General features: G+C 40.5%; 1 protein-coding gene across 8 annotated transcripts in view; it reads right to left on the bottom strand.

Moving 5' to 3' along the window:
- Positions 1 to 19,800, bottom strand: part of pde4d (phosphodiesterase 4D, cAMP-specific) — a 295,289-nt gene that overhangs the window by 194,031 nt on the left and 81,458 nt on the right. Inside the window, exon 1 of one of the 8 annotated variants that reach the window (XM_049003743.1) lies at positions 9,979 to 10,280. The exons of the other annotated variants lie outside the window; for them this stretch is intronic. Within the exon in view, the coding sequence (XP_048859700.1) occupies positions 9,979 to 10,280 (302 nt within the window). Of the gene's footprint in view, positions 1 to 9,978; positions 10,281 to 19,800 lie in introns of those variants that run through there. 8 annotated transcript variants of the gene reach the window in all.

The raw sequence follows: 19,800 nt of genomic DNA, 5'->3' as shown, positions 1-19,800 counted from the left end.
AGATTTAAAAGGTGAAAGAATTTCCTATAAAATCCCTGGATACAAGAATGGCTTCACAAAATGTATGCATGCAGACTGAAAAAAAGCCATATATTTATGAACTAATTCAATAACTTTTGGTGTGCAATTTACAATCTGCAAATAAGCCACATTCACTGAATAAAACCTCAAATCACATACTTGTATTCTATAACAGTAACTCAACTGGGGGAAAATACTGCAAGAACCCAAAGGCAAAGTCCTAAATGCATCCCCAAAAAGGCCCAGAACCAGGGCTAATAAGATCATTCCACTGCCCCCTACCTGCAAAAGAGCCATTACTTGCCCTCTTTTTGGCCTTACATCAGAACTACTGTACAACAAGTTCTGTAATGAAGCAGACATACCAGAAACCATGCTACTGGTTGCCACTAGACCATGAAGCATAGGTTCCCATTTCAAAGCAACAAACAAAAACACCTACCTACCATTCTGAGCATTAGACACCAGATCCTGCTGGATAGACCTCTGAAAACAGAGTGGACTCATGTAGTTTTAGCTTTTGTAATGTTCCTAACTCCTGCTACTCCAACAAATACAGTATAGTCAATCACAGAATGCAATGTCTAAACAGTTTAACTGATCCCTCTAAAATATATATACATTATTTTTCCCTGCACTGGAGCATGTCCTGCACCGTACCACTGTATTTCCATTTCAGCGATACAAATATATCAATGAATATTTCATACATGAGATTTCATGTTGCAGAGCCTGGTGGAATTCCCCCAGGAGACTTGATCACTGCATGGCTGGATCCATCAACTCACAAACCGAAGAGGAGACAGCAGCAAACAGGCAGGTGAATTGTCATCAAGATATTAAAAAAGAAGCCAGCTTCCACACATTTTGACTTGCATAACAGCCGCTGTTTTTAGCCAGGCCTCTGTAACTACGCTTTTGCTAGCATCTGCAATTAAGCGGATTGCCTTTATTTAAGTTTGACTTGAAACTGAAAGTGTTGTTCAGCTATATTTTGACATATATTTTGGCCCTTTTAGTTATTTCCAAATGTCAGATACGTAGACTTCTCTAGAATTGTGTCAGCATATTGAAAAGTTCATTTTTCGGTCCTTTTCCTAGGAAATGGTTGAAATGCAAGGCATTATAGCAGCACTGGGGTTGAGGTTGTTCAGCTAACTGGCACCTCTAGTTTGCCCACAGTGTATGAATGTGTGTAAGTGCATGTGTATAAGTGCCCTGCAGTGGACTGGCATCCCATTTAGGGTGTACCCTATGCTGCGTAAGCCCCAGGCTCCCCTGCAACCCGGACCAGGATAAGTGGTTGGACGATGGACAGATGCATCTGTTTGATCATGTTTATATACTTAAAGTCAGTGGACCTCCTCGGTATATATTACTAACAGGAGGGTGAGGGAGGGCTGTTGGCGACAAGGGAGTGGTGCCTAAAGATGGAGCAATTGACTAGGAATGTCTTAAAAATTGACCTGTCAATTGTGATCAACCACCTGGCAACCAGTGATTTAAGTGATTTTGAAACAAAGAGAAGCAATTTCAAATTTATACAGTAACTGGCAACATTTCATGGTTTTGGATAGGACAGAAAATTGTAAGACTCCAGTCTACAGCTTGCTTATAGTTTTAGTAAATCTGAAGTGCTGAAATTTCTAAATATAAAGTGTTACACTTTGGCTGTAGTTTCAGTATCACATAAAACTGCAACACAGTATTGCAATTCATTCCGTACAATGAGTAATTACAACACCTGTCATACTGGTGAACTCATTACACAATTATTTAGAGCACTATAATAAAAAGTGTTACAATTTCATAGTCAAGTCTAAATTTGTAGCAACAGTAACCGGAGCCGCTGCCCCTGAGGATGTCCTACATTCTTTTGAAGCCACAGCTCGCTACTTACTCTCTGCGCATCCATACATGAGTTAAAAATGCAAACAAATAAGAGAGTCATTCCTGTTATCCTATTACCACTCTTAATGCTTTTAATGTTACCGCCTTGAGAAGGCTAGATCCCTCTGCCTGGAGTAGGACCTCGTTAATTAAGTTTAAAATAACAAAATTTTCCTCAAGCGATTTTCCTCGAGTCTTTTGTCATTAATGCTTAAATGTATGCAAATAGTTGTCATTCTGATGTCAAATCATTATTACACTGTGAGAAAAAGTATCACTTATATTACATTTTAAAATGCTAATATTTTATGCACAGCTATATCTCTCAAATCAATATCTGCAAGATAAAAAATTTCATTAAGGAAAATTAAGGACTCGGACTGAGGCAAAAGAATACTGTGAAGGCAGGGTATCCACCATGCGTAAGGTATGTACGATTTAGCAGCTACAGATAGCCTGAGGCTATCGGGAGCTGCCTGAATCTCCACATGAAGCTTCTAGCTCCACGGGAATCTGTGATCCCAGATGTCTGTTTTTCAGTCGGGGGGGAAAGTGTCAAGTCGGCTCTGACGAGACCGGACTCACGCACTCGCTCTGGCATACCGGGTCCAACCCCCACTCAAACCCCCACTAAGCATGAAGCAATCTACAAGCAGACTCTCACATATCCACAGCTCATAAACCCCCCAAAGCTCACACCAGTTCACACAGAATGCTAATAAATAAGGAGCTTTGTTTAATGTGAACACCTGTGGTGCACATATTTCATGTTTGACCTCATTTGAAAGTCCCAGTGCAACTGGAACAAATGCCTCAGTCTTAAAGCAAAACATCATATCATTATATGAATGTGGCAAGTTGGGGAAATGTCACCTTGGAAGGCTCCGTACCCTTGGTGTTCAAAGAAATCTAACCCCCATCATTAAAATTTCGGTTGGGCACCAGTTTTGTGATCCATTGGCGTATCTTTTTGACAATAACATCAGGTAAATGACTGATGTATCACCAGAACCTACGCCAATGCTACTTGGTCTGTTACTCACAGGGGTCCACAATGTAGCTGGCAATTCACTGTCTCACCAGAGCTCCTGCAGGGTACTGCATGCGACTGGCGTCTGTAATCAGATGTCTCTCAGCCTTACTCCATGTAACTGCTCCCTGCCTATGACTTTGACCCTTTGTATTGTTTTGTGTATTTGTGTGTTATGTAGTCAATCAGCAACTTTAAGTCCATCTGTGTACTTTGATTCAAATTGTAATTGTTGTGTACTGTTTCCACCCAGTAAATAAATTATGCTTTTGTTTATCCTTGTTTGTCTGATATCGCTATCTCTAGTAAATTCCTAGTTAACGGTGTTAACACAATCGCGACCCAGGATTAGTATAGCGTAGAGGTGTAGTCTAACGGCTCTGGGTTTATGATTAATCACTTAACCAGTATTTTTCAACTGTTATGATGTTCGCGTGTCCATAAATTATACACAGGTTATTAATTTCAGTTATTCAGCTTCCTAAAATTAGTTGTGAAGGGGTCAGCTTTGATTTTAGGCATCAGGCATGTGTTTCTGACTTTTACGTCTGAAGTTATAAGGTGATTATCCCAAAGAGGCAACAAATGGCCTGATCAACATGAACCCCAGGTGCAATCCGTATGGTTAACTTGAAGTTTGTTTTTTTTTTCTCAGAAGTACATGAGAAGGTCGGCATTTGCACAGTGCCCAATAAGATTTCATTGTTGGGCCAACAGGTGCTTCTTTGCATTTGTCTTCACCTAAATCAGAGAAACTGAGAAAACTGTTCTCGCTTCCCCTCTATCCCTCTATACCATATGCAAGTAATATTTTTGTTAAATCTATTTCCCATCCATTTCCTTAAACAACCTGTCCTATTCAGAGTTGTGGGGGGGGGTCTGGAGCCTATCCTGGAGAGAATGGGTGCAAGGCATGGAACAACCCAGAATGGGGTGCCAACCTATATCACAGGGCACACTCACACACCATTCACAGTCTGGCAGCTCCAATTAACCTCAGCATGTTTTTGGACTGTGGGGGATGGAACTTGAGGAAACCCCAGGATGACAAATGGAGAATATGCAAAGTCCACACACATGGAACCTGGGCGGAGACTCAAACGCTGGTCCCGCAGGCATTAGGCCCCGGTGCTAACCATTGTGCCAATGTCCCACCCTGTAGAATAGGTTTTATGTTTTTGAATTATATATTTTTAAAGGTCACAAAGACTGCGATCATAACAGTTTACACAGCAGAAATCCTTCGCTGTCCACTATCTATGCCCTAATCTCTGCAGCAGCCCTTCAGTTTCCAAGCTTTGTCATGTGTTTGATTTGCACTGGGATGCAGACGCCTCACCAGAGTCTTATTAAAGCCATCAAGCATGCCTCCGTATCCTCAAGATCAAAATAATTACAGTCAATACTTTATACCACCAACAGTGGGGAATCAAAATCAATCTCAACTGTATAAATAAATACAAAATCTATTCATCTGATGAGAGAGGGGTAGAGGGTATCAGTAATGATTCATGACAGTTATTTTGAGTTTTGGAAGAATAGTAGAAGCCTTCGTTAGTACTAGGGGGAATACGCCATGCCAGAACACCCTGTTGGTCTGTCACTGTCTGGGTTACAGGAAAAATAAATCAATCGGAATACAGCACTTTGCAGACACCAACACAGATAAGGGTCAGGAATACTATAACGGAAGAGCAGACTGTGAAGGTTCCTCACTGTTCCAGTCCTGTATTCACTCCTGTAGCATTAATAAGCATGGAGAGACAGCTCTGTCCCATGTGTGCATGACATTCTGGCCTCGACTGGGTACCTCGTGCCGTCGTTGAATCGGCTTAGGAACATGCTACCAATGTGAGGAGTCAGCAGGACCATGAATCGATCTTCAGAGGTTGCTTATCCCAGTAAGGTAGCTTAGCATCTATCACGAAACTCAGGGTATTATTCTAGTAAAGAAACATCCCATTTATTGATCAAAATCAATGCACCTGTATGTTTGCAATTTGAATGTCTCCTCTGGATTGACCTCTCTGAGAAGTACAGTGTATTCCATTAGTTATTTTGGGGCTAAAAATTACAGTGATTGTTACTGAAAATTAATTTCATTTATAAATAAATGTTGTTATAACTTTTACTAAGAACTGTGCTTTAAGATAAATGTGTTTAAAAAAAGAGCGTTCACTTTCTTTAGATGTGCTGCAGTTTTCAGAATAATATGCAGCGGTTGCAGACATACTGGCTAAACATCTCACATGAAGAACTCGATCAGGTCAATTCAAATCAGAAGCTCACTTCTGCCATTTCAGCCTCATTCAGAACCTTTGGTCATGGTACATTTAAAGTACAAACTATCTTTAATAATAACAACACTACTATGTTTACTACCTTGCTCTGTGCATGCTCTTTTCATTGTGGAGAGTTCACCTGTAAATGCTGTAATTAAAGCATTTGGAATAATAGATAGCACTACAACGTGTAAAATCTGACTTTCATATTTTAGTAGGCGATGTTAAGGTGAGTCAGATGCATCTCCCATAAAATATTAAGTCATTTTTCTGATACAGAAAAGAGGTTAACAGAAGAAGAAAAAAACATTTCTCAGTCTTAAAGGCAAACTAAAATTGGTCCAAATTTAATGCACTTTACATTCATGTACAAACTGCAGTCTAAAGGTCAGAGTGAAAGCAAAATCTATGAAACAGGCATGGAATTGTTTTTCTTTATTTTTCAGACTACTGCACCCGCAAGGCAGCAGGAGCACAGTAATGTGTCATTATTCTAGTCCCCCATGGCAGAAACATACTTTACAATCGTTACAATTGGGAAGGAAAAGCAGCAAGGCTATGTCTGAAACAAAAATATCTCATCTGGACCCAGGACTGTTAGTGCCCTTCACTGTACCGCAAGATCAAATTACATCCTTGCTCACCAGCAAACGCGAGATAATCGAAATCACTCATCTAAGGCAGTTCTGGAAATTCTACGACAACTATCTATTAAAAGCGTCCTCTTCAGCAGGGTACCGCAGCCATCAGCCTCCCAGAAATCTACCTCATGAATATGTGTGTTGCGTTTAACTCAGAAGACAAAACAAAGGAAGGTACCATCTGATCTTTGAAAATTCTGATTTTTAAAACTCGACTTGGAGGAGTGATGATGGTGTCTTTCAGGGGCTGGCTTCCAAAATCCTGACCATATGCTTCAGAGGAGGCACTTTTAGTCAAACCACACGCAAACACTCTCACCCATCAAGTGCCAAATCAGAACTACACACAGAGCTGACTTAAGAGGACCACAGAAGCACAGAGGTTAACCCAAAAATGAAATTTGCCAGTGACCACCTTGTCCGTTTTATGTCTTAAATAGCTCATTAACATTGTTATGTTACATGTTCAGAGCTTGATCTACAAAATGCTGTAAGTTGAATTAATATTAGAAACAGGAAGTTAGGATCTGATTAAGCTGATCCAGTATTTTAGTTGTATTATTTAATATGACATTATTGTTGTTTACTTCTTCTCCAGTCACCATTTAAGTATAAATGGTTCTGATGCGAGGCTGTTTATATCTAATGATGCCAATGATGACTTTTATTAGTTATAGAGCATAAGAGTGATGAATACGCCATAACTGGTATGAAACCACAATGTTGCAAGTTACTTTGTAATGATTAACTCATCTTTGCAATGTATCTATCACTGAAGAGAAAGCTTGGGAAAGGGATGAAGCGACACAATACTCAGGGTGATTCTCACTCCCAAATATCTTGGGTAGACTTTAGACACAGTAGCCAATTTCATGTCTTATGAATAACTTTCCCTTCACTGAAGTATTACACTGAATTTGGCCAGGACTGAATTATACATATTATCAAGCTGATTGGATTTCCAAACATGCTTGGAGAAATGAATCTGAAAGACTTGTAGTGCACAAGGCCTCGTCTGCTTCCCTGTGAAGTACCTGGCTCCTCACTGGATGCCCTAGATTTCAGACAGCCATTCCCTTGATTGACAGACATCCTTGTGAATGCGAGGCTAATCAATCTGCTCTGAATTCTCCGAAGTTGGACAGGAAATATCAGCCAAAGCACCCGTGCTGGGAGCGACCGGCTTCACACGTATTGGTCTTTTATTGCTGCCTTCACCGTCGCAGTTCCCCGGCAGCCAGCGGGGCATTTTCACTTTCTTCACAGGACCAAAATGGACGAGTTCACTTTCTCTTTCTGGTGCTACTTTGTGAGCTGAATCAGTTTTGATTAAGCAACAGCCAGGTGAGTAAATCGTTCGGGGAAATTCTAAGAGGCTTGAAAGGTTAATCATTACAATCCAGCTCACGTCCCTTCAAAGTGGAACTACGAGGAGCCTTCTTAATACCCATGATAAAAGTTACATGATATGTATTTCATGACCAAGTACCATAGATTTGTATATAAACCCTTTCGTATGATCTGTCTCTACTCTTTCCTAAATATAACAGAGATTAAAAAAAATAAGTGAATCGGGTTTATAGATGGCTGCACTTTAAAAGGCCTGAAATTGTGTGTTTCATTATGTCAAAAATACAAAATAAGCAATAGCTTTGATTTTGCAACCAAGGCACAACAGATCTTAGACAATGCATTCACTGCAGTTTTACCCTGATATTCAGTCGTCAGTACAGAACCTTCCACCTAGAACAATGTCAACAGGCAATGCCTTTCATTGATAGATTACTGCTCTTATTTTTATTTCGAATTTTGTCCATTGCTTCAGTTAATCAGACTGCACGATTAAAATGGAAAAGGAAATGACCTACTTGAAACCTTTATTGTTTTTTTTCTCCGAGATATAATTAGGCCTAGTTAAAAATAAATCCAGTGGAACCAGAGCAAGTCATAAACACCGCTAACATAGATAATGCTACATACAATACTGTTTGATAAACTATTTATGACATATTATAGATTGTATTTTATCTTTCTCACGTTGCGTACTATAGCACTAGGTAGTTGTTCAGTATTTTACGGTAGCTGAGGAAAAAAGCTTCCAGTCATCCGTATTTGCCATTATGTCATCGTAAAAAATGTACAGGAGGACTGTTTAACGTGTCAGATGTGAATGTATTGAAAGATAGACTGGAAGATTTAGGCAAATTACCCCGCAGAAGACATCGCAAACCATGGTACAGGAATCGCGCAGAAGACTGATAGGCGTGTGCGACGTCAGCAGGGTCTAACTCGGGTAAACTGCATTGGATTCACTGGCTTGGCCTATGTGTAAAATTGCAATCGTCGCTCAGCTCGATGAAATAGGCACACGAGTAGCGCAATGTTTTCTTTTATATTGATACAAGAAATTGCGCTGAATTTAATTATTACACAACTGCTAAGAAATTGCCAATTTAACAGATTACTTCATTTTCAAGGTAGGTGCGTGAAAATTTGATGCGGTTTTCCTCTCGCACACCATAAGCGCGCAATTTGGCCAAGTAATTATTCTACACTATTCATAGTGTGTGTGATTGTGTGCATGTACCCTCGTATCCCCACCCTCCCCATCGGCAAAATTCATCGTAGGGGACCTTCCCCTCCCGATCGGCAAATATTATTTTAGGTATGTGTGTTTGCCGCGCCTGTATAGGGAAAAGTCCAGGGCCGATTTTTAATCCCACTCCGGTCCTGGTTTTACCCCAGGTTTGTGCCCTATATTGCCTGGGATATGCAGAAGCCCGCGCGACCCTGACCGAGATGAGCAGTCTGAAGATGGGTGAATGATCCGTGTGATTTACGGCAATAGGCCACCAGCGTATTCACTGTATTAACCACATAATTTCTTCAAAAAGCAATGCAACGTGATATATGTAATTTATGTGAAGGAGATGTCTTACATGACCCATCATCAACATACGACTTAATAGATGCGTAAAAACAAAGATGTAAACTGTGCACTTAAAAAGCTAACCTGCTTAACTTTTTATTAACCTTTAGATCTGAACGCACCTAAAAAGCTTTGTTTCATCCGTTTTACAGTCTTCTTACAGCAACATGACACTTGAGAACTAGGCTATATGCCAAATCTTGTGCAAATAATTGAACGTAATAGGGAATGTCAAAGCCAGAGCACGTCTGCTGGCCAGTAGAGCGCCCTTTGGAGCCCGGCGACGCCGTCGACCCCAAAGTCCATTATGGTAAGAGATCTCAATGGGAGCACTTTAAGATAAAGTCGCACTCCGGCTCACAAAAGCACATTATATCACATACAGATGTTACGGCGTCTGCATGTCCCATACAGTAATGTCTTCTTTTCGCCGCTTATTACGACTTCTCAGCGTTCAACCAACCTTGCTCCATGCATTCACATTTTATTTAAACAAAATCCCCTTTAATCACCTTAAAGATTTGTACATTTGTTTTCCTAGCGGGGTTTCTCCTTCCCATTTGTGCCTGAGCATTATCCCACTGTCGCTAGTAAAGCAGGCTCACATAGCACAAAATACGCCTTAAAGTCCCGAGGATGGACCGTGTATTTGTATCAGCGTGTCCATGCTTTACAAACCTCAATTATAAGTGACACTGCGGACACTGACAGACCGACAAAAGCCCCGTGTGTGCCAGGAGGTATTATGTTAGTCAGTTACGTTGCATAAATACACTTTTTTGCCCTTTGCTCATAAACAGCGCAACCTCGTCTTTCCTCTTTTATTATATGTAAAAATGCCTAAGAAATCAACAAAGAAATTTCCGAATCTTTTATTCTTATTTTATCGTCCCATATAAGTATTAAGTGGTTCGCTAAGATTTAAGTGCATTTGTTCCACAGTGAAATCACTGCAAAAGCAGCTTTGGTCTTATCGATTGCACAAATTATAAATTGTTACTATTATTTTTGATCCAGTTACTACATTGATTTAATGCCTTGCTCAGAAATCGTTTCTTGGGTCTAATATATGTATCGTTTGAAAGGTTAGAAATGCTGTGATATACAATTCTACACACACACATACACACGCCCTTCTCACTTCATTTCGCCTTATAAATCTGAACTAAAGGATCCCAGGCTTACCGTCTAAGTCCCTGAAACGAAGATGGCCATGACATTCGGGATTTTTTTAAACCGGGTCGGTGTCCGGTATCCACAGCGTAGGTTCGATCCATGGTTCCAGGACACAGGTACTTCTCGGTGTCCGAAAATCCTCTTTGTCTCACCCGGTGGTGCTTCCGAGCTACGAGCGAGTGATGGTGCGGAGGGAGAGGCGACTGGTTCTGCTGCCTCCACAAATGCTTGGGAGCGCTCGCATTTCCACTGTAGCTGCCACTGCCTGCCACCATAGGAGCTGCCGTTACTTTACCGCCGGCATCATCCATCCCAGCTATAGCTAAGGTTACAACCCCGTCGTGGGTGAAACCCGATGCCGAGCAAAAGGTGTTCGGTGAAAACAACGGTCGGGTTTTCGTAAGGGTTTTCACTACAGCTTACCGGGTTAAAGCCAAAGAGCTGAAAAGTTGGACAGCTCCCTTTCTTAGCCAAAAGATTACGTCACCGCGGAACACAACTTCGGAGAGAGCTTGGAAACTTTGTTTGCAAAAGTTACTTTTTGGGATATAGGCTCGAATGCTGAAAAGCGTTCACATGTCTGATTTAAATGGTTTGCTTTAAATTACTCGCCACACAAAGTTTTGCTAATTAGCAAAAGTAACAGGCGTGTGATTTGTTTTTTTTTTTCATTAAGTCCATGTTGAAAAAGTCCGCATTGTTTAGTGTCCAAGCCGATGAATTATCAAGTCATTCCTCAGGTTGTTTTCACGGTCACAGTTTCGGATAATCGTAAGCAGCAACAAACCAGAAAATCGGCGAACCCATGGTAAATCGCAGTTCAGCTCACTATAGTATAAGCAGTAATGCCGCCAAGTCACATTACGGTATGCTTAAACCTTTCAAAATTGTTTCCGACTTCAGAACCACACGCTTTCTTTCGAAAAAAGAAATCCGATGTAAGAGCTGTAGTGCTCTCAGGTAAACTGTTTTGTAAGACCGCTAGTACTATCACTCCACCGAGTACGAGATCATTACTTCAAAAGGGGCGGACCATTGCCAATCTAGGGAACGAGCAATCTGTTTTTTTACACATATGTTGGGGCGTTAGCGTATTTAATATAATGGGTTGATAACACAATATACCATGGAATTCAGATGAGTTCTAGCTGAGAGGCTACAGCCGCAGTCTTCTTCTTTTGTGACATTTACGAAAGATGATGGGGACGTAAAGTAAACCGACACTAAATAGCCTACATTAAATATCTGCCAACACCACCTCCCCCATCTGTGACGAGAAAATAAAATTAGGCTCACAAATAAAATGCAATGTATGCACACTTCATTTATATTTTATTCATAAACACCAGAATGTTGCTTATTGAACAGCCAAGAAATCAATCACTTCCAGCGCTTTGGATGAATAGTCTGAATCAGTCAACAAATAGATGCTTCACAGGAGGAAAAACATGTATGAGCTCTGAAACTTATTCCCAGTTAAGTTCCTCTGGTCTAATTTCCGCTTAATGAAACACCACATGGTACCTACATCATGTGATAAGAGGACTCAAAAATTCAACTTGAATTAAGCATGGGGGACGGTATCAGTTGCCACATTTTTAAACCATAAAGGTAACATTGTATCCAAAACTATTTTTGTCCACCTGATATAGAAAGATAAGAATCAAATGAAAGGCTTCCTTCTGTCTTGGGTATATTTATGCCCATTACACTGAGAAATAGCAAACAACAAAAAAGCACAGCGACCTCAAAGTCATCGCGCCATAATGGTATCCGTTATGAAATGAGGCAGAGAAGGACAGTGAATCGCATATCAAGGGCAGTGCAGTGGTGACTGATAAGAGGACATAGGGCAGCTCCTTTGATACTGATAGCAGGTAAACCAGCAGCCATACCTTCCCTTCTAACTTAATTCTCTTAGCACATGTTAATTTTTATGTTTTACTAATTTACATATTGTGTATATAAGATTTTTTTTTATTAGTGAAGCTACAAATTCATAAAAGTATTAAAATTTAGTTGAGGTAGATGTAGACAGTCTGTTAGGATCGGTGCCTGTCTGGCCCTGTCCCATGTGTTTTCCCCCCTGTGGCCAGCAGGTGTTGCTGGCCGTCCTGTTCCCTCCTGTGTCATGTAGCCACTTTGTCCCTAATGTGGTGCCCTGCTCCCTGGGACATATTGTAGCTTCAAGTGATTGGTCACTGTTCCCAATTCTGCTTTTGTTGTGGGTCGTTTAAAAAAACTGGTTGTTTTTTTCCTTTAACATTTGTTATTTTATATTCTCTTGGTTTTGTAAGTGTATGTATTCCAGCTACAGTCCCTCATGTTTGCTCCCTGCTTGTATTCTGTAAGTTTTCCTGGTTTGGTCTCACGTGGTGTTTTTACCTGCTGTATCCATTGTTTGACTTCACCTGTACTTCGTGGCCCCTAGTTCTCTGTAGCCCACACCTGCCCCTTGTTACTTCGTGTTATCTGTGTATTCACGTGCCTGCCTTTGCGTTCAGTTCCTGACTGTACCAGTGTAGTTGTTTGTACAGTACCTGTGGCTGTTTCCCCTCTGTAGCGATGTTTTTGTTGGTTATAGTCATGATAGTTATTCCCTGTTAGTTATTGTAGTTCCTGTGTTCATTCCTGCCTTTAGAACTATGGTTCCCAGTGTTGCCCCCTGCCTTAGTTTCTATTTTTCCAGTTTTGTTTTGACCCATCACAGTCCTTTTCTTGTATGGTTCTCCATTTCTGCTTGTTTAGTTAAGTAAACCCTGATTTAATGAAGCTGCTACGTGGATTGTCCTTCCTTTGTTATGCCCTGCCACAGCAATCGTCACGATTTAAATTTTTTATTTATTTATTTATTTATTTATTTATTTATTTTAACTTTTTTTGTTTCTTCCCTCATTAAAACTGCACAGGGATATCTTCCTGTTCTTGTGCAATCGTGCTGACTTTCGTGTGGGATGCACTGTAGCACCATTCCTGGGAATTTCATGGATAGTATGCACCTGAGACTGGTGGTATGGTTGGGAGGGACAGATGGCTAATCTTTTAACTTATGTCTTTTAAGAAAAGAATTTCACTTTTTTTCTTTGACGTCTTCAGTTGATTAAATGTTAAAACTAAGCAGAGTTTGACAATGAGGCTTATACGAGCAAAATGCTATGCAGATCTGACGTGAAAAATCTGTCCCTTTTGTATTGAACCTCATTTTAATCTTTTTATTAAGTAAAATATAATTTACAATGACTATTACATGTTATTTGGTGTTCATCCAATATTCATTGGTGCATATTTTTGTTCTATGCTCTAAATTTCTGTAGTTAACGCATTTTAAGAAAACCACCATTTGTATTGTGTGCACATTCCTGTTTTATTTGTATTTTGAACTTCAGCGGTACCATAGGTATCAGGTAATCACAAAGAACACCCATTCCTTGCAGCTTTGTGTCCTTGCTCTGTTGCACAAACCAAAATATTTCCCACGACTAAACTATCCTCTCCCTCCCTGCACCCTCCACAGCAAGAGCGGACCTTGATCTGACTGACACTGGCTGGGCATCAAGGTACCAGGATATACACACTGTAGTTACAGTAAAATACTGCAAAATCAGCCCCATTCCCACACCACTTTGCATGAATTATAAATGAAACAAGCTTGAGCGGGACTGCAAGGTCTGTATGATCTATGGTGGAGAACCCTCTGGGTTTGACATGCCAGCCTATCCCATATTATTTATTAAAGCTAAACTGTAAGCAGCAGCTACCAAGTAGTGAGGAAGCTGTGGCTGAAAAAACATAGTATTTTTATAACTGACTGGCCAGGTCACACGTGCTACCAGTCAGTCATGATATATCCTCCCGAGATTACATTACACTTCTTTTTGTGCACGGAAGAAATTATAATCCAATCCCATATGAATTTGGTTTAATCAGCAGAGGATATATTATTCAATTTTCACTATGCCAAAGGGGAGACTGCCTTACAACATTTATATCATATATGGACACCTCAGGATTTGTGCTGGGGCCTCAGATTAAGCCGTCACCTCCTGGTGGCACAGGCCATTGATTGAATACAACACAATGAGAGTTACAATGATGATTAAAAAAAATCTCATTGTTAGAAATATGTATCAGACTTCACTGTATGACAGGAAGACTCAATTTTTCTACATTAGAATGAAATAAATTAATACACCAAAAGAGACATACCAGAGAGAATCTTAAATGACCAGATTGTCTGACCTGTTGGATATTATGAGAGTAACTATTTTTGGGTAACACTTTACTTAAGGGGACACACATAATGTAGTAGTACATGCTTTCTTCAATGCATTAATTAACCAGCAACTAATTGTTAGTTCATGATTAATCAATCATGACGGTTCATGTATTGCATGCAGGAGCTATATTAGTTAACTAACTAGTTGATCATTCATGTACATTCAAACATAAGATAAGTGCGTAACTAACACATAGTTAACTGGTTAATGCATTATTTGCGTAGCCCTCTAGTAAAGTGTTACCCAATTTTGCTTTTCCAGGCCATCCTGCACCCATAAAGACATCCCAAGGTATTCCAAAACTTTCTGTTCATTAGGCTGAAAATTCATTTAGTTTCCACTTTTGCTTTTAAATGAAGGCATGGGCTGTTGAACTCAGAACCTCAGTGGGTAGCACCTTTTGGGTTGGGAGTTTGAATCTCACCTGAGTTTGCATGTTCTCCTTGTGATGCATGACCTTTGTTCCTCAGACTGTAGATATGTGGTTAGGCTAATTGACATCTTTAAATATCGTCCATAAAATGTTTGACAGTGGACATACACCGATTATCCATAACATAGAACCCACTGATAGGTGAAGTTACATTGATTATGTCGTTACAATGGAACCTGCCAAGGGTGCCATTAAATGTTATGCAAGTAAAGAGTCACTTCTTGAAGTTGATGTGTTGGAAGCAGGAAAAATGAGCAAACATAAGGATATGAGTGACTTTGACAAGGGCGAAATTGTGACGACAAGACAACTGGGTCAGAGCATCTAAAAAACATAAGGTCTTCTGGGGTGTTCCTGGTATGCATGGGTCAATACCAACCAAAATTGGTTCAAGGAGGGCTAACTGGTGAACCAATGATGGAGTCATGGCTGTCCAAGGCTCACTGATGCATGTGGGGAGCAAAGGCTAGCCCAACTGATCGATCCCACTGAAGCTGCTGTAGCACAAATATCCAAAATAGTTAATGCTGGCTATGATAAAAACTGTAAGAACACACAGTGCATCTCAGCTTCCTGTGTAGGGGGTGCTACATAGCTGCAGATTGATCAGAATGCCCATGCTGACCCCTGTCCACTGCTGAAAGCCCCTACAATAGGCATGTGACTGTCAGACCTGGACCATGGATCAATGGAGGAAGGTGGACTGGTCAGATAAGTCACGTTTCTATTACAACTTGACAGTGGCCTTTTTCAGCAGGATAATACACCCTATCACCATGCAAAGATTGTTCAGGACGTTTTTGAGGAACATGAAAAAGAGTTCAAGATGTTGACTTGGCCTCCAAATTCCAAAGATCTCAATCCGATCAAGCATCTGTGCTGGACAAACAAGCTTTTCCAAACAAGCTTTTCCAAACCCATTTCAAACCCATTTCAAACCCATTGAGCCCCCACCTCACAACTTACAGGACTGCTGCTAACATCTTGGTGCCAGATACCACACAGCATCTTCAGAGGTCTGGTGGAGTCCATGCCTTGATGGGTCAGAGCTGTTCTGAGGGGGGCTCACTCAACATCGGTGGTTGTAATGTTATGGCTGATCGGTGTATCTGTATCCAATGAAGGACTGGCATCCCATCTAGGGAGGACCGTTAGACTTTGCTGCCTGCTATAGACTCTAGGTCCTTCGTTGACCCTGATCAGCATTAGCGGTGAGAAGATGGAAGGATTGTAAATCTATTAAAGCTCATGGCTTTTTAAAGATTACTTATACCCAATAACTTTTCCAAATAATGACCTTAGTGGAATTTGATGGTCAAAGAGCAACATCTTTCACTAAACAAAAGTGCAAAAATCAATGGACTATACTATATCTCTCTGCACATCAATTCCATTTTCAAGGTGATTATTTTCTCCTTTTTCTTCATGCATTGTTGGGCAGCACCTTTATTTAAAATACTGGACTAAGACCTTTTCCATTTAGCTATAACAATTTTCAACAATCAATGGAAATTTAGTCCATTTGAAGTTCTTGAGATGCTGTCTTGTTATTCTCCAATGGAGCCTCACATCTTTCATCCATTGTCTTTCCATGTTGTGCGTGCAACAGATGGTCTGGTGTTTATTAAACCGATGCACGTCACCTCTGAATCTCAAAATGACAAAAGAAATAAAATATGTGCATGGACAGCAGAGTCATGTCTTCACAGTCAAGGGCAGCTTTGAGGGACTGGTCCCAATGTTAAAGCCAAGCTAGTATTACATGGTAACTCCAGTATGCCATAAAAGCCATTTGTGTAATGAACCCTTCGCTTTCAAAAGAAAACTGAGGCAATGTGTGAGTTTTTTTTAAACAAATGCCTTTAAAGGAGAGGATGCAATTAATGTTGCAGAAAATATGAATTATTAATTCGTAGCATGGAGCACATAAGCAAAAATAAATGCAACAGTATGCAAGAATATCTCACAATTTTTAAAGGCTTTTTCTCTAGACTGTTATTCCCTTCATATTTTCATTATACTGAGCCTGGTAGGTTCAACTCCCTGATGCATGTATGCCAGGTCATAGCTGGATTGCTAATATCCTAATAATTCTGTCTGACAACCAAGGCAATTGCAGTGTTTGTGGATTGTTTACGATCATGCCATATAATTTGGTGAACAATAGCACCTAGATGTCATATCCCTGCCTGTTCCCTCCCTGTCATGGTCTTAACAAGGCACCCCTATCTCTCTTGTCTTGCCTCTCGTTTATAGCCCTCATGTGCAGATCACTCCCAGCTTCCCAAGCCTGTGTTCCCCAGTCCGGTCATTGACGTCAAACCCTCTTGTTGCCTGTGCTCTTCCCAGTCCTAGTCTTCCTGTTTTTGATCCCTCGTGATCCTGTTTGTTTCCCAGTCTCTTTCGTTCTCTCAGCCCTCAAGTCCTTCGCCTGTCATACCATGACACTAGATTTAAAAAAACACTGATACTACAAGTGAAACTGCAAACCAAAACTCAAAACACTAAGCCCATCTCCATGCTATATTTCCCTTCATCAAACATATACCTTGAACAAGTGAACAAATAAATAAATAAATAAATAAATAAATAAAGCCCAGTGGTACCAAATTCAATATGCATTCCATACAGGTATATAAATTTTGTTCTCACTTGTCAAAAGTACCAATCCATTTTCCAACCCTAATCCTAACATAGCTGGGTACAGAGTTTTAAACATTCCATTTTACATCATCAGCAGAAGTAAAATGCGGCTTAAAAAAAAAGGTGTTTAAAAAAATGCAAATCTGACATTTCACTGTAATACTATGTGTTTCTATTAAACTGCTTGCAGGATATGCTCAAAAAATCAGTATGAGTGGCATAATCATCATGATGATATTTTGTGTGCACCAGGAGGTATACTGCCTCTTTGGAAATGCATTGACTGTAGAGAGCTTAGAGTACTGCTAATAATAATACCTCCACCAAACATCTATTTAAAGTTAATTCATGCGTATAACAATTCAAACTTAGTTGCAATAGGTCTGATGCTCCCATTATGCCTAAAGCCATTCACATTAATATTTAAATTAGATTATTTATCAGATATCCAGACAGATATTATTGCAGAAGCTGCAGTGACGAAGTATGTCACTAGCAACACCGGAAATTCTTACTAGCCGTAACTGTATTGGCAGGCAAAACCAAGGAGGAGCCATATCTACCTCTGCAAGCAGCCCTGTAAGCAAGTATGAACCTGCTCCTCCCCCAACCACTGGTTCCTGTGGGATACTGGGCTTAGCATCGCTAAGCACAGGAAATCAAGCCACACCCAGCTGTGCCTTTCTTAAAGAGGCTGCCAGTTTTCCTTCCAGGAGATTCCTTCTAGGACACCAGAAACATCTGAACAGTTAAAGTCGGCAAAAAGGACCAGAGAACTGAAAAAGATTTTCCAGCTGTGAGTGTGCTGCTGTTGTTCTTTTTTTTAAATCGTTCTTGTAACTGACTGTTTTGCACTCAGAACCCACACGGGTGAATGGCAGCAAATGTTTTTTTTATTTATTCTCATTTTAAGTAGATATACCAGATTCAAGATATAATCCATAAATGGCATTTTCCTGTCAGCCGCGCCTGCATTGTTGCATATTTTATCTACATTTCACTGTCACATTCCCAGTTTTTGTTACAAATTACAATCTTTACACGCAATCTAGATGAAAATCTCACACTTGTAGATAAGCACACTGCTATTGTGTTTATATTTTTCGATAGTTGTTGTAAATGGTGGGAAAATGTAATCATCTTACTGGCATGTGAGTCTTTCTTCATACTGTAACTAGGTAAGCATTCTTTGCAGGGAGGTGGACAGACGGATTGTTAGTAGAGGGGTATATAACAACTGCAATCATTTATTCTTTTCCAAATATTCAGTAAAACAGTTGAGAATGTTTTTCATGTTCTTGATTATTAATATTGTCTTTTATTTACACGATTGTTGCTCAAACCATTTTTATCTAAATAAATGGTCGGTTTTCCCTTTCATTCTTTGATTTGTTGCCTGTTTTGTTTCACACTCATTGGCCAGGTGGAAGGCACATCACTTCCAACCAGATGGGCCCACAAAATTAGGTCACATGACAATCTGACCCTTGCCCATTTTCAGTGCCATGCTGAGCCCCAAGAAATGAGGCACCCCCACAGGAGGCTAATTTGGCGCACCAGCCCGGTGCTGATTTTTCACTCTTGCCAATCCTTTTCCAGTGCAGAGGCAGTGGGGGGTCGGGGGGGGGAAATGGGGACAGCTGGGGGGGAATAGTGTGGAAGGAAGTACTTGACTATCTTGGAAGAAATTGGGCTCTGTAGGACCTCAGTGAGAGCTACGTCTCATCTAATGTGAAGAGATACACAGATGGAGGTGGTACCCACCCGATTCATTATAGGTAAATCTATCCGCTGGTCATCAGTCTGCTAACAGTCATGTGCTCGGAATCCATCTGGAAGCCTGATACTCAGAATCTGAACATATTCTCTGTCCGCTCATGAATATTTGTGGATGCAGAGCCAGAAAGTGGTCCTTGGTGGAACTCTTTAACTGAGAAAGGACGAGTAGCAAGCATTATGCATATATGGAGGAGTGGGTAGCCCTCATTCTTAATAGAAGCTCACTGAGTCACATGTGGGAAAGTGCCCTGCATTGTTCCACAAACATGCATAATGCACATATATTTCACTGAATGACTGGTTAACACAAGAAAATGTGTGCCATATGAACTGTTGCTCTTCAAACTTTGGAGAGATGCATGCAGAATGTGAAGTTCCATGGACCTTGGCTAGCAGAGGTAGAAAGTTCAGGTTCAGAAAGTACAAATCCAGACCAAGATTTTGTTTCAACTAGCCAGTATAGTATTCGGTGAATGTGACTTTTCATGTTCAACTGGTTGGTTCATACAAAATCTTGGCCTGGATTTCTACTTCCTGGAACCTGAACTTTCCACCTATGCTGGCTACTTTAACCTTATTATTCATAAAAGCAATCTGTTAGGGGACAGGGCCATGTAGACGGTCCCTAAGGCATTCCACTTTCACCATCTGTTCACAGTCCCTGTGCACCGCACTTGTCTACACTTTGTCTTGATCAGC

This window comes from Brienomyrus brachyistius, chromosome 2 (genome assembly GCF_023856365.1).
Source record: "Brienomyrus brachyistius isolate T26 chromosome 2, BBRACH_0.4, whole genome shotgun sequence".
NCBI lineage: Eukaryota > Metazoa > Chordata > Actinopteri > Osteoglossiformes > Mormyridae > Brienomyrus > Brienomyrus brachyistius.
This window is presented reverse-complemented; position numbering and strand designations above follow the sequence as displayed.